A 15286-nucleotide genomic window follows, 5' to 3' on the forward strand; every position below is an offset into this window, starting at 1 on the left:
AAAGCAGACTGCATGAGACCGCAGCATGAGGAGCAAAGAGTTAATTTGCCAGCTAAGCATCAGCAGTCCTGTATGTAACTAAATGTGTGTGTGGTGGGTTGCAGGGCTGGAGCAGTCTTCTGGAAGTTGCGTAACTGTTTGCAGGATCAGGGCCTAGCAACACAAAAACTTTCTGTAAGTGCTAGAGCCGCACAAACATTTTGTTTGCTTCAGTCAGTCTACCCCCACATGCAGAGAGGAGCATATGTTTAAGTGCTTGCAGGATGTGGGGAACTAGTCTTTTGGATTTGTCAGTTTTTCTTTCCATTTCCACTCAAACTTGCCAGATGACCCCGTGCGAAATCAAGTTTGCTGTGCACGTGGAGTCAGTGCTGAACCACGTACCCCAGCCTGAGTACAGGCAGCTCTTGGTGGAAGCTATTCTCGTTCTCACGTTCCTCTCTGACATCGAGGTGAACAGCATTGGGGGCATCATCCACGTGGATCAAATCGTGCACATGGCCAATGACCTGTTTCTGCAGGAGCTGGTGAGTTCAAAGGGCAGTGGTGGGAAGCCTCTGCATTTGAAAATTATCCCCTGCTCCTTTTTTAATATGTGTGATGAGCTTGATCTTATCCTTATTCTTTCCCCTACAAAGACAGACCAAATCACTTAAGTATCTTCTGGAAATATATTTGGAAAACTAATTGAATAATTGTGGGAGATTTGAAGGGAATAAAATTGTAGTGGTTAACAAGCTCTGAAGTAAGTGGGTAGATTGAAGTGAAGTTTTGCTTTACCAAGGCATTAGAATTACCCATATTTGGGTAATCCCACCCACCCCGCCTAAAGGACAAAAATCTGTGAAGTTATATGTTCCCCATTTACTTACACTGATCCAACTAAGCCATGTGGGTCCTATAATAATCCTGATTAAGGTTTTAATCAATGAAAGGAGAATTGCTTTCAGCATTCAGCACAAATGCAAAATCATGTGGCAGGTTGTTTTGAATAAATAAGCATGCATGCCTAACTTTCCTACTTCTTTGCTTGTGTCTTTTCAGAAATCATTTGGAGCTACTGGTAGGATCTTGGAGAAGGACGTAGCCACAGGAATTTGCCACTTTTTTTATGACAGTGCTCCAAGTGGGGCCTATGGTACCATGACATACCTAACAAAAGCCATAATTATTTATTTACATGATTTCCTGCCTAGCACTGGCTGTGCGATGCAATAAGTGAGGCCTCGTGGGAGGGAAGGCTCAGAAGCTCTTTCTCCACATTTCCCTGTCATGAACCTCTCATTTAGTTGCTGCATGTATGTGTGCCGTGCACTACCTCAGCATTTTACACTAGTCATCATGCTACGTGCATGCCTACCTGCCGGGGACAGGTAGGTGGAATTTGGCCTGTTTTTAAGAGAGTGTGTGAGAAATAACAAATAATGAGGCTTATTCTGCCCCAAGTGCATAAATGTAATTCATATTAAATTAGCAAGAATTATACAGTTCTGCCAAGGGGAAAACAGATTACTCTGTGGAGATCAAAAGGCATAATAAAATGAGGGAGCTGTTATCTCAGGCATAAAGTCTCCCAAATAAGGGAAGTGATGGAATTCATTAATTTTTCTCCTGCTGTGTGTAAATGTACATCATTGTGAATCGCTAATGCACAGTGTGAAACATCCAGGGAAATGTAAATTAGAGGAATAGGAATAACTTGAAATAACCAGGTGATACACGTTTATCCTGATTCTCATCTCATTTGCAGCTAGTCAGTGCAGCGCTAACGCCAGTAGAGACAAATGTCTTACAATATCCACTAATCTGAGAGGCTAGCCTCTCTCAGGAAGCTTCATCTGTCTTTAATCTGAACCAAATAGCTTCCTTCCGTGCATCCCCAAGGCTTTGGCGGCAAAATCTCAAGACTCCGGCTTCTCCAAGGTGACAGACAGCTTTATGCCTGTAATCCTTTCCTCTGAATGGAGCAAGATAAACCTCTTCCACTCAAGCATCCTTTCCAAGTCTCCCCATCCTTTCCCTTGCAAATAGCCTCAGAGTTAAGAATGGCATAATTGCAACCCTTCCAGTGCAGTGTGAGTTTATGGAAGGCTTTGATGTTTCTTTTTTTTTTTTTTTTTTTAGTTTGAAGTCAGACTTGTCACATGTAGTTAGGGATGGGCTGCCTGGAAGTCTGCCTTCAGACAGCTCCCAGGTTGGTGCCTGCACCTTGAATCTGTCCACTGGAAACCAGTTTCTGTGGCTGCTCTGAGCTGCTGCAAGAGGAATAGGTGTGTCCCACAGGGAAATGGCTCCATGGCCATTTAAACTAAAAACAGAGTTAGGCTGCCTCTGGAGGGGAAAACCCTGCTTTACCCCAGGCATTGGCTGCGATTTTCTTTGTGCCAGCGCTGCTGGTTTTGCCACCAGCCAGCACGCATCTGGCTGACAGCTTAGGAAAGTGGCTGTAGCTTCAGCCTCTCCGCAGCCGCAGGCTCCCTCAGCCGTGTGGAGGTGTGCCGGTACTGCTGCCCTGCGAGCAGAGAGGATCAGAGCGATTCTGTCTTGCCAGGTAGAGGGGAAAAGAGCAGATATGGCCTGCAAAAAGTATTTTCTGTGCTAATAAGCCTGATCAGCATATTTCTGTGAGACCCCCCCTCCACTCTTTCAAAACATAACTATGCCATTTTTACAGGATTTGTAAACTTTTTTTTTTTTAACAGTAGTGCATGGTGCTTTTGAGAACGAGGGTTTTGGTTCCAGTTTTATACAGATGTCTGAAATACCTTGATGAAAGGAGGGAAGTAAACCCCTGTCTCACTTGCCAGTCGCCAGCACCCTTGGTCCCAGGGAGGCTGAGCTCCCAATGGCAGTGCCACCCCCCTGCTGTCCCTCTGCGGAGTCGCTGCCCCTGTGACAACATCTGGACACTGGCTCAAGAGAGCAAAGGAGTGGGAGGCCTTAGGAGGTGATTTCATGTTTTTGCAGAGACCAGGAGAGTTTGGCAGTCCAAGGGCCTGGGAGCCCTTGGACCAGATGTGCTGAGAGAGGCACATACTGTGTTAACCACCATGAAAACAGTGGGCCTGCTGTGAGGCTAGTATAAAGGTACAGGTACAATTAGCAGTTGGATTTGGAAGTCATTTTATTGGCATGGTGCCTATTCTGTAGGGTTTTGCCTTCATTATGGTTTTTTTGTTTTCATATGTATTGTGAGAGATCACTTAGCTTGTTTCCCAGTAAATGAAAGTAAAATCCTTTGTCTAGTTTAAGCAGACAGATGTGACAGTGCAGAGCATGAGCACACAAGAGCCTGTGTGATGGTTTCTTGTTTTATCCAGTATCATGCGAAGTCAGTACTAGCAGTTATTTTTGCTTTTCTTGTTGAATCCTAGAATGTGAGAGATGCAAGATGGTTTTCCCTCAGACTCTTCATTTACTTATTTTTTTTACCTACAGTGTGATCTTGTTTTCAGAGGCAAGAAGGGTGATGTAGTTGGTTTTGCATGCAGCTGCATTGAAGTCTAAAGCGATCAAGCCGATGGCCAAACATACCTGGACACCCCTTAACACTTTTTTAGTGGGAGTATCATTGGAATCTTTAATTTGAAATTCATAGCATGACCTAGGTTTTCATATATTTATGATCATCATGATCAATTATCACATGGAGTACAGGCACTTGGGGGAAGTATTTATGTGCTAATTTGAAGAGTTTAGGTAGCTGCTGGTGAAGGGTGGGATTCTGAAAAAGGAGGCCAATGGAAGGGAAACTGGTGTTACCTCCAGGTTGGGCACAGCTGCAGCTTGCTGCTGCGTTACTGCTCAGACTGAAGAACCTTTCCACTTGGAGAGTTGCATTTTAGTACAAACCTAATTAAGCAAATTGGGTTTTGTATAGACCCCCTGCTTTGCTGAGGATCCACCTGTGTGCGTGTGTTAAGCTGTTACAAAGCAGAGCTAGCGTTGGCTGTGGTGAGGGTTTGCTCCCAGTTAAAATACGTGACAACCTTGCAGTTTGTGCGGGGCTGAGCTCATTGGCAGCGGCTGGTGGGGCCAGCTTCAAGACCCTGGAAACTCATTTCTGGAAAGAAGGCAAAGGTAAACAGACACATCCTGTGCCTCAGAAACAAGGGCATTAATGAATTAAAATAGACCCACCTGAGACCTGGTCTTTCCAGTCTGACAGGCACTGCTGCCCCAAGCAGTTTGCAGCTGTGGGGACAGAAGCACCTACGCAGCTCTGGGGGGCAGCCAGGCATGCCTGCAAGCGGAAAACGGGGCTGGTTGGCGGCACTGGCCAGAATAATTGGCTGTGTCCAGCTCGGAGCACAACCCTGCTCCTCCAGGCCAGCGCCCTCCCTGCTCGCCGCCTCAGGGCTGTTTCCTTCTCCCTGCTGCTGTGCGAAGGACACGGGTTTGTCAAACTAGACAGATCAAAAGGGGCATTAATCCCCCTTGGCTGCTGTTCTACTAGTAAATGTGAAAACTTAAGGGTTGCGGGACAAAGTTTGTCTGGCTTGTTCTGCTAATTGTGGTCTCCTTGCTCAGGGAGAGAGCCCTGCTTGTTCCTGGGCGGCCAAGGTGAGCTGCGCAGTCCCTAGCAGTCCTAAAACGGAGTGGTCACTTTCTGTGGGGGTAGTGAAACACCGGGGCTGCACCCCTGCGGGCACGGGGCACCGCGGGACTGTGTCCCCCTCCAGCAGCAGCCAGGGGCTTGAGCGAAGCGGGAGCCTGGGCCAGGCCAGGTCCAACATGGGGCTCTTCTGGTGTGGCCTGGAGCTAGGAACAGAGCTGTCTACAAAGTGGGAGAGAGAGAGAGTACCTGTCGGCGAGAGCTTGGGCCTGCAGCTGCAGACTGATTCAGTCCCTGCTCAAAGGACCGCTCACAGCTGTAATATTAAGTAGCCACGGCATAAAATTGTGGCATAAAAAGAAAGACTGGGGGCAAGGGTTATGGAAGAAGAGCTTCAGCTCGAACAGTTTGGATGTAAGTACAAGTAGCCAGGCTCTCTCCCACTCCCAGTTTTAGTCTCGAGTGGCTTTTATTCCTGGCATTAGATGTTTCACAGTTACTCCCCCCTGCCACCCCCCCTTCTTCTGTTAGGGGCAAGGGGCTCTTGTGTGCTGCTAGCAGCTGCCAGGGCAGGCTTTTTTCTTTTTTGGCTCGATGACTCAGCTCCTCTCACACTGCATCCCTGAAAGCCTCTTCTCGCTGCCTACTGAGTGAAATGCTGCATTGCATCCTTACCTTTACGTCCCCTCTCAGGAAGCGATCCCTCAAGGCGAGCATCCTTCACCTTCATGCTAGGGGAGCTTCAGGAGCATGTCATTAGAGGGGGGCATTGAGGCAGGAGGCTGCCAGCCATGTTTCAGAGCTCCCACGTCTTACTGCGCACCCTAGTTTTGTCCTCTCTTTGGGGGGGGAGGGCGAAGGAGGACTCCAGAGCTGCGCTGTCCCATTCCACCACAGCAAGGAAACTGGCGGTGGGAAGCGATATCCACACACACACCGTGGTGTTTGTCCATCTTAGGTGGAGCCTTTTTGTCACTCCACTGGAATAAGGTGGGACCAATCCCCACAGTCCATAGATCAGAATGAATGCGTGCTAAAAATATACATTCAATATTACTAATGCCATTACAATTTTACTGTAAATTTTGTTTGCACTATTAAAGATTCCCCCCCCCCCCCCCCCCCCCCCGGCAATAGAAATAAGCGTGTGCATGTTTATTCATTCACCTGTCAAGTTACAAAATACTTCTGGAAAAGCATTTTGTATTGCATTGTAGAAAATAAGATTTAAGACAGCGCGTGGTACCTTAAGCTTGGGTTGCTGTTACATTCTGTGATGATAAACTGGGAAGGATGCTTTTTTTTGTACTTTCAACACTGTTATTAAATAAAACCTAGCTGCTTGACTTAGCTTATCCTTCGCTATTCAGATTTAAAGATGGGCAAGGCTGGAACCTTTTCCTACCCAAAAAGCACTTTGTGCACGTTGTATTTACTAAGGCTGAATTAGGTGATACTGTTTTCAAAAAGCTCCTGGTCTGGCTCACTTGACTCTATATCAGTGTGTTGCTTTCAGCGTGTCGTATGCAAGAGAGTTCCGTCCAGATCTCCCTGCTCTCCCCTGCAGGAGCAGACGGGGTGGTACTTGCAGGAATGGGCATATTGGCTTGCACTCTGCGGGAGGCTTGGGGCACTGGACTCTTTCATCTTGCTGTGTTCCAAAAACTCAATTTCAGGATTTCTCGGTTTACTTTCCTTGGTAAAGAATTTACGCTTAACTATATGCAAGAATATTTAGGTTCGGTAGTACGAAAATTTGTTTACTTTTGTGTTATTACTCATCTCTTCGTTTAAAGAAGTCCAGTTAATCTTCAGGGAAAGTGTGTTGTACTCTGATATGTGTAGGATACCAGAATACAGGCAAGAAGACACCACACTTAGACGTTACTGTGAAAGCTAAAGCTTTATTTTGTGATTGATGGTATGTTACGTTAACATGCTGTGATTTAGCCTTCATTCAGGTCATGAGTTATGACTGTTTCTTAGCTCCAAACCCCAACGAATGTAGCAAAAGTAACCAGTCGCAAGAGGAAATCTAGTGCAAGTGTAAACACCTTTCAACTAAGATCCTTTAAGTTGTGTCTGTCTGTAAACTTCAAGGAGGATAGATAGTGACCTGGAATGGTTTGATTTCACTGCATCATGCAAAGAGCAAGATTAAATGCGGAACTACCTATTTTAACTAGATGGTTCTTCCCTATTTTCCTCTCCTGGATTGGGCAGTCCACAGCAGGCCTCTGTCGTGCCTGTTACGTCCTCAGGGAGAGTCTGTTATGTTCCTTGTGGTCATCCATGCTATTTCTCAGCTGTCTCTAAGGACTGCTGAAAGAAACGTACCAAAGCTGCTCGTCCCGCGGGCTTATAGGTGTGACCTTGGCAGTGTTCACAGATTAGACTGATGGGGGAGATGCCACCAAGAGGGAGGATAAATTGTAAGGTACTGACGTGGCAGTGGCACAGTAATACTATAAGCAGTGGGTTTTCATCTCTCTGTCTCATTACTAGCAGGTATATATAATCCAGGAGGGACTAAATAAAGGCATACACAGTGACCGCAACGCTTACCATATCGAGCAGCCCGTTTATTGTCAGCCTGGAAATTGGTTTCCCAGACCACTTATGACTCATGACAGGAAAGTGAGCTTCCAAGACAGCCCACAAGAAGTTCTGCCTTTTCATGAGTTTGCCTTTTTCTCTAGTCTATGAACCACGTGAAAGGCCTGTAAAAATTCACTGAAGTCAATGTGGCCATCTTTGTTGTAGTCTATGCTGAGGACTAACTTGTCAATGGCTTCATCATGCACATCGATGCCCAGGTGAGAAGTGAAGAGTTTCCATGTCTGGCAGAACTCGTCAAGAGAAATCAGACCTAAGGAGACAGACAGCAGATCCCTTTTTCCAGTGCTGTTTCCCCTTCGTACATACACGGACGCAGGCATGCATGCACACTCCTTCACTGCAAGAAAGTTACTTGCCTACCGTGGCTTGGGTGTGTTTTGAGATTTCACGACTAAAGTACATTTTTACTTCAGGTAATGATCTAATGCTTTCAACAGCGGAACTGATAAAACAGTGAATACTGAGAGTGAGAGTGGAAGGGAGAAAAAGCCCCCAGAAGAGTGAAGCCAGGACTGGAGATGGGGTATGTGAGAATTGCTTCTCTGGTTAGGCTCTGTGCACTGTCCCTTATATGGTTACAGCCTGACTGCTTAAATTAGTCTTCACTAAACTGGAAAAATGACATCACCTCTGGTTCCTCTATATTTAGAAGCCTTAAGGAGGAAACACAGTGGGGAAAGATAACTAGTATAGGCTTCCTAGAGCTGGTACAGTGAAGTTACCTAGACTTACCTGAGTGATCTTTGTCAATGACGTTAAAGATGATCTCCAGGTCCTTTCTGTATCTGCACAGTGTTTCCACCAAAGCTGGCTGAACCTGGTTTTGAAATGCCATACAGGAGACCATTCAGACCTTGGTTTGAGTTAGTCTGACCAACAGAACATGTACTATCCAAATCTATGTTCCCAGTTTAACTTCTCAAATGTTTAAAAAAAAATCCTTATGCTCAAGTTCCCTGGAATGATACTTGTGCCTTGCCCTGAGGAATAATCAGCTAAAACCTGTCACTTTCAGATAGCGGGGCATGGGGGGAAGGAGCCCTTCACACCTCCTACCTTCAGTAATTATTTGTGGAAATATGGATAATCTAGGGGAGATGCTGTATGCCATGCCCTCATGCGAAGCTGTTCAGAAGAATGACAGAGACAGCTAAGTACCAAAGCACTATACAGCCACTCAGTAACAACTGGACGCTGTAGCAGAGACCTCAGCTACCATTAAACATCTACAAGTCCATCTGCAAATGTGACTCCCTCCTACAGGTGCCTGAATTGGCTCTGGAGCACATTTGGAAAGCTCATCTCAAAGAGTGAGGGTTGAGTGCTCTGGGTAGGATTTGTCGCATCTCCTCAGCTACGTTATCTAAACGCCCTTGAGAGTCAAGAGAAAGTAAGAAGCAGTTCTAGTATGTGATTCATCCAGCCTATTTTAAGCATCTACCTTAGCAGGGACTGATGATTCGTACCCTAGCAGGGCTCATTTCCCTCCAGTGCCTATAAAAGGAAGCTCGGCAACTAGTTCAGCTGTTGATGTCTACCTGATTGGCCAAACCACTGTCCTATGCCTCAAGTTGCGCCAAAAGCTGTTCCTCCAAGATTTGCAAGGAGGCGTTTTCCTCCTTACCTCTTTTATAGGTTGACCTATTTTCAAATCGTAAAAACATGACATGTAGTCAACTTCTCCTTCTGGGTTCATCTGTGCTAACTGAGACCGCAGCATCCTCCAGGGCAGTTCCAGCTGTAGGACAGACTCCATCGCTGCAGCCCAGTCATTGACAGAAATCTTGCCTGCCGGAAGGGGTCAGTTCATGGTTACAAGCGGTACGCGACACAGCACAAATCGGTCACCAGCCTGCCTTCTGCCATTTTTAGTAGTTGCAAAATATAAACATCTTCTCCTAACCCTGGGATAAAAACCCTCCTAACAATGAGCAGCGGGGTTGGCCTAGACATCTCCACAGGTCCCTTCCACCCTCAACAACTTTGTGATGCTATTATGATGCTCGGCATGTTTTAATACCTTTTGAGAAAACCAGATTATGGCATGAAGAGTACTTCAGACGTAAGCTGAGCTGCAAGTAGAGACCTATGTCGCTGAAAACCCAACAAGAAAGAAATATGTTAAACAGTTGTTCAGTGGCTGAAGAAACAGTACCATCACTTATTGATTGCCCTTTTAGGGGCACTGATGACAACCCCAGTCAAGTGAGAAGCCATCATGAAGAAAAGTTGTATTTGTGCTAGAAATCAGTAACTCCTTGCTCCTACATAAAAGGTTCATGTATCAACTTACCACTGACTTTTCTTCAGCTGATGGGTGAGTGTGTCTCCCCTAGTGGCATAGCCAGTCAACTTTACTCAGCTGTCTCCCAGAGTCAGAAGGAGACCAGTTCCCCCTCACCTGAGACCCCAATTCCCTTGTCTGACTTCTGAAGACACTCCTAAGTGAAGGTGGTGACCTTTGAGCTTCCGGAGCTGGATTTGCCTGCCCAAACTCTGCCCAACAAACACCATTTCCTTATTTGCCCATGTGTTTCAGTTGTTGTCATCTACCTACTTAAAGCTTCATCCCCTCAAGTTGTTTGCTGGGGCTAAGCGCTTGCTAACACCTATCCTCCTCTGTGGTCAGGAAGAATATAAGATCAACCAGCCTCCGCTGCCCTCCAGCCTTACGCTGGCAGGCAGGACCCCCCTCCATGGGGTTTGGCCCCTCTGTCCCCACACACACATGGAAGCTATTTTCCCCATGGTGGCAACTGGACAGAGAGGTAGTGTTACCTGTGCCATTGAGGTCATACTGTGCAAAAGCACTAGTGAGTTCAGACCTGTGAGCATAAATCTTCTCTCGTAAGGACTTTAAGGCAGATGATTCAATTGTACCCACCCTAGGAGAAAAAAATGCAGAGCAGATCATTAAAGGATTTAAATCCTCTATCACTTTATGCTTTTCAACATTCATTATCAAATTCTTATATCCTTTAACATGTAGTATGTTTAGGGTCATCAAAAGACAACATTGAGGGGGAAAAAAAAAAAAGCAAAACCAACAAAACAAACAAAGCTCCGTAAGAATAATCTGAATTTATGAGATAATCGAGTTTATGCAGGTAATTGTAAGCTGCTTTGCTTTAGTAAATCTGACCACAGTGCTAGGCATGGCAAAGCTGTCATGATCAACTTTTTGGACTCAATTCATAACAGGATTTGTCCAGATTAACGCTGCAGCCTTAAAGCAGACCTGACAGACAGGTGCAGGCCCTTTACAAGTCCCTGACAATTGTCTGTTCTAACTGCTTACCACATCTAATTACCTTTGGGAGTTTCTCAGGAAACCAAGTTAGAATACTTAGAACATGTTTTGTCTACTGTATTCATTTTTAAATTGTAAAATAGAAAAACAAGGAAACCCAAGGAAAATAGGTGCCTATTCAATTAGTCAGTCAAACTATAGATTTGTGGCAAGTACTCACATGCTAAGTCAGTACACGCTCACTGCATACAACGCACAGCTTTACCTCTCCTGAAGATTCTGCCTGCGTGTGTACTTGCTGACTCGATACTGTACAAACCGAGGAATCAGTTCAGGATTTAGTTTGATGTATGCTCCACGGTTGCTCCCCTCTTCGTAATAGTTAGAAGCAGAAAATATAGTGATAACCTGACCATAGGAAACAAAGAAACTGGATTGACTAGAACAACTTCTTGAGACTGATTTCTGAAACTGATGCTAGACATACATGCAGGTTACAACATTAAGTGTCTGCATATAAAATCAGAGATCAACAACTATGTTGTTCACCAAATTGCTTGCACTTTTGGAGTCGGAGCTCCAGGCCAGTATTTTTGGCCTGTCATAGGAAGCCTTCAGTTCAGAGCGCAGTGTGATATAACATGCTGTTAAACAGAAACATCTTTCTGAGCTAGACCTGGTTTTCAGGATTCTTGCTGGTCTTCTGATACAGCATGTCAGAAAGCAGGGCCAGAAGAGAAATGATTAAGTTAAAAGGCTTCTAGAGCCTTAGAGCATCTCTTGCACTGTATTTACACGTAACTCTCCTCAGGGATTTTGTTGATGTTCATTTGTTTTCACGTGAGTAATAAGCCAGTGCCCACTCCCTGAAGCTGTAAAGAATTTTGTCAGAATTCCATAATTTGTTCTAACATCTATCTAGCAAACAAGTCCCCCAAACCCATTTTAAAGAAGTCACTCATTTTTTTACTTAACTTTGCAGACAAATCTACTGTGGATGTGCCTGTGAAATTCACAGGAGAATTCTGCTTTACATGGAAGCATCGTACCTTCCCATTGTGACTGATCTCATAACCCTCCGGCTTGAATTCATGAGACCTGATGAGCATCTTCAGATTATACCTTTCAAAGAGCTTGGCAGTGACATCAGGGCCAAAGTAACAACCTCCTCCTCGACGCTTGTTTGGTGTACAGCCATTTTGGCTTCTTGGATCACTCCAGAGAATGTCAAGGATCTGTAAATAGCAAACTCAGGCAAGTGAGGACTGGTAGTAGGTGAGGACTGACAGGCTATGGCTGTCTGAAGTACTGGCCATGGCAAAAGCCCCACAGTACAGGGAGAAAACACACCTGAGCTAACAAGGTCTTGTGTTTTCTTCCTCCCTTTCAGTAGGGCATTCTTTTGGGCTGAAACGTTTGTTCTACTCTTCTTAAGAAACATTATCTAGATTTTGGATGAACTTTTTCAGATGAAATATTATTTCAGAAATGTACCTCCTTTTACAGCTGAAGTTTCCAGTCTCGGATAGGTGCATCAGGAATGGTACCTGGTACCTGGGCTATTTCAAAGAGAGCAATAGCTGCCTTCATCGCATGTAGGTGTGAGAGGCATTTTCCATTTCCCAGCACAGACCTGATAACCACATGGGTCAGTGGTTTTACCTAAACTAAGCTTGGGAGTGCCTGCTCCTAACATGACAAGAGTTGCCTTTGGCTTCATTGTCTTGGGTTAGCTCACGTTTCTAAACAAGATTTTACACACATGAGGATGAATTATGACGGTTTAGTCACCTAACCTAATAATTCTAGTCAGTAGCAAACATTAGGCAAAATGTATTTGTTTAAACCTCACTGGACAAGGTTTACGCTAACACGTTCCACTTCACGTTTGTGAGCATGGCTCAGTGGAGGCTTGGTTAGCTGGGGGAGTGTCAGATTTGAGGGGTTGCTTGTGCCCATTACATTAGTTTGTAGGTCAGATATGTATCTTGGGAAATCACATTTTCAGAGACGGATTTGCTTCTCAAGGAGCAAAACAAAAGTGTGTGCTCCTTAAAGCAGCTGTCTGAAGGGAAGCTCAGAAAAATAAACTTATACACAACTCAATTTTGAGCTTCTAAATTGCTGTGCAAATTAAGCTTTTCAAATTGTCACAATTTATTAAATTACAGCATGACAAGAACTCCATGTTGCCTCTAATATTCAAGAGGAAATGAACAGCCAGACGACAAAAAATTCCCCCTCTTGAGTAATCAGGCTGTAGGTCTCAGGAGGTGGGGTTTTTTGGACAGTATCAGCATTCAGCTGCCAAAACCACAGCCAAAAAAAGGTGCTCACTTTCGCCGACAGTTGCAGAGTCTGACCTATTTAAACTGACAACCACGTATGTACCAACAGATCCAACCACATGAGGGCATGCAAACACATCTCATACCGAGCAGTTTCCTCCTCCTAAGGGCTAAGAAAACACTGGATAATTGTACTTGTAAGGTATAAAATCACAAGCCTTTATTACCAGGTCTACAAAAAGCATCCAGAGAACTAACAGCTGGCTAGTATACTCCCAAGAATGATGGGTTTCTTATTAAGAGACAGTGCCCTCAGACTCAAACATACTGCCTGAACAGAGTGCCTGCCGGTTTTGTGCAGGAGGGGTTCGGTGTCAGTCTGTCTTTGGTTTCACTTACTTGTTTCCATTCCTTCAGGGCAGGGTCTGAAGGCTCAGTGGAGCCCGATGAAGAGATGTGTTGTGTTTTCCCTGCAGCATTCTGGTGTTTACTGGGTCTGGTTGTGGGAATTCTCTCCTTCACTTGGTCCTGTCTGTCTCTCACCGATTTTGGTGGCCGCATCAAAGATTTCAACTTTAAAAAAAAAACCCAACAAAACATTGACAGAGTTACCAGAACATAAAGATGATACAGAGATGTCAGCTGAAAGGCACATCAGTTCCTGTTTCCTGTACTCAACAGTGAACTCTCATAATGTCCTGAACTCACAGGTTTGGTGGAAGCTGCAGATGTTTGGCACTTGCAGAAATTTTGCTTTATATCTATCAGTGACCAGCCTCTTCAGAGCTGCTCTCATATTCTTACCAAGACACACAGACTCATTCCAGGCCACAGTCAATCACGAGGTCTAACTATACAGGAAGTATGGTCTGGGCTCAGGGCAGACACGTAAGTGCCCAGCTTCACTGGAAACTGAAAATATATATGTATACTGCACTGAAGATGAAATGGCATTCACTACTGCTCTGATACAGTAGCCTGCTGCTAGGTTAATTGGGCTGAAATGAATGGAATATCACAAGGATACCAGTGAAACTGATGAAGTATTACATCAGGCCCTTTTATTGTTAAATCAACCTCCTCCAATATGCATGGGCATTTGCTTTTTTGGAGCCGTGTGCTATGGCTCTGTGAATGCCCATTAATACAGACTCTTCTCCAGGGAGTATCTTTTCTTCTCATTTGAAATTTTCTCATACTAGCTCATTTCTTGAACAAAAAAAACACAACAAGCCCCCACCCCCCCCAATTCTACTCTTTAACAGAAAAGGACTGATGCAAACCAAAATGCAAAACCCTGGGTTATTCCCCAGTGCACTGACCAGTATTTGAGACCTGTCAGTTGCCAGCTGTACCAATTAAAATACATCAGTTGGCCTTGAGTGATATTGCCCTGAGTTGTGGCCCACACATGTCTCATTAGCAACACTCTCCTGTGGCAGCAACTTTGACCTGTTAATTCTGCATTTCACAGATACCGCATCAGTAACACACTAAGCCCAGCCTTGGTGAAAGCGTGGGCGGAACTCAGCTCACAGTTAAGACACCTACATCTGTAGTTAGGCACCCAGTTGTAGCATACAGTGGTATAGCCAACGGACCCTAGACTCAGACGACCAGAAGTATTCATTGCCCTTTTTCACATCTTTAAGAAACAGAGATACACCTGGCTGTCCTGTAAAGCATTTATTTCTGTATTAGAAAGCATGAGAATGAGAGAAATAGCTCTAGATTCCACAGACACTAATGACAAGGTACACAAGGTTGCTTAAACATATGTATCCTGTGCCATCTGGGATGCTTTACCATGTCTGTGAATTAGCGTGAGGTGGGCAGATATGAACCCGACCTAAAGGAGACCGGTGGAGGAGATCTGCGAAGAAGACTTTCTCCAGAGGCAGCCAGAGGCCAGAGGGGGCATCCCCTGGCTACGGAGTACTTCCATGAACAGCACTGGAGACCTGTGTCTGAGCAATGAGAAGACCTGGATCTCCACCAGATCTCCTGGATCTCCACTGTTTATAAGGAACCTAAGCACCCCGCTCACAAGCGGGTATCTCGATTTAGTTGTCCAAATCGAGACCAAATCCCACACCATTTTCCACCGATTTGAAAGAGCTGTGTTTGCTCACCATTTCAGAAAAAAGGGATGTTTCCGTCTTCTAAATCCCTGAAAAGCAGTAGTTTCTGTTTTCTCAAGGCCAGGTCCTGAAGTTTGATCCTGCTGGAAAGGTTCTCCCACATGTGCAAAGCTCAGCTGCTGGCAAGGGAGCGCCTCAGGTGGAGAACTTCCCGCACACAACAGATGGCGGAAGCACAGCCCCAGGTCAAAAGGCAGTGCTAAAAAGATGTGTCTAGATTGATTTCTAAAGTGTTTAGAAATGCCTGAGAACTAAGTACTCTTCATACTTTCTGACTAATGCGTCATCATGGGAGGAAGGAGGTATCTAAAGTGGTTTTAGCTATTTTAAAGTCAAAAGACCCATATTATTTTACAGCAGCCAAACAATTGGCTCCCAACTATTGAAACCTTCCTTCCTAAACACTGATTTTGAAGAAAAACAAGACTTTTTT

General features: G+C 45.0%; 2 protein-coding genes across 5 annotated transcripts in view; one reads left to right on the plus strand and one right to left on the minus strand.

Moving 5' to 3' along the window:
* Positions 1-5899, plus strand: part of PHKA2 (phosphorylase kinase regulatory subunit alpha 2) — a 48927-nt gene extending 43028 nt beyond the window's left edge. For both annotated transcript variants that reach the window (XM_072849130.1, XM_072849139.1), the window contains 2 exons: positions 327-527; positions 1045-5899. In XM_072849130.1, the coding sequence (XP_072705231.1) occupies positions 327-527; positions 1045-1218 (375 nt within the window). In that variant the 3' untranslated portion in view covers positions 1219-5899. The remainder of the gene's footprint in view (positions 1-326; positions 528-1044) is intronic.
* Positions 5900-6475: 576 nt separating this feature from the next.
* PPEF1 (protein phosphatase with EF-hand domain 1) overlaps positions 6476-15286 on the minus strand; it is a 42240-nt gene continuing 33429 nt past the window's right edge. For all 3 annotated transcript variants that reach the window (XM_072852622.1, XM_072852631.1, XM_072852641.1), the window contains exons 11-17: positions 13112-13285; positions 11474-11659; positions 10690-10832; positions 9953-10059; positions 8799-8962; positions 7907-7991; positions 6476-7424 (exon numbers count right to left, since the gene is read on the minus strand). In XM_072852622.1, coding sequence (XP_072708723.1) covers positions 7231-7424; positions 7907-7991; positions 8799-8962; positions 9953-10059; positions 10690-10832; positions 11474-11659; positions 13112-13285 — 1053 coding nt within the window. In that variant the 3' untranslated portion in view covers positions 6476-7230. The remainder of the gene's footprint in view (positions 7425-7906; positions 7992-8798; positions 8963-9952; positions 10060-10689; positions 10833-11473; positions 11660-13111; positions 13286-15286) is intronic.

Source organism: Ciconia boyciana, chromosome 1 (genome assembly GCF_034638445.1).
Source record: "Ciconia boyciana chromosome 1, ASM3463844v1, whole genome shotgun sequence".
NCBI classification, from domain to species: Eukaryota; Metazoa; Chordata; class Aves; order Ciconiiformes; family Ciconiidae; genus Ciconia; species Ciconia boyciana.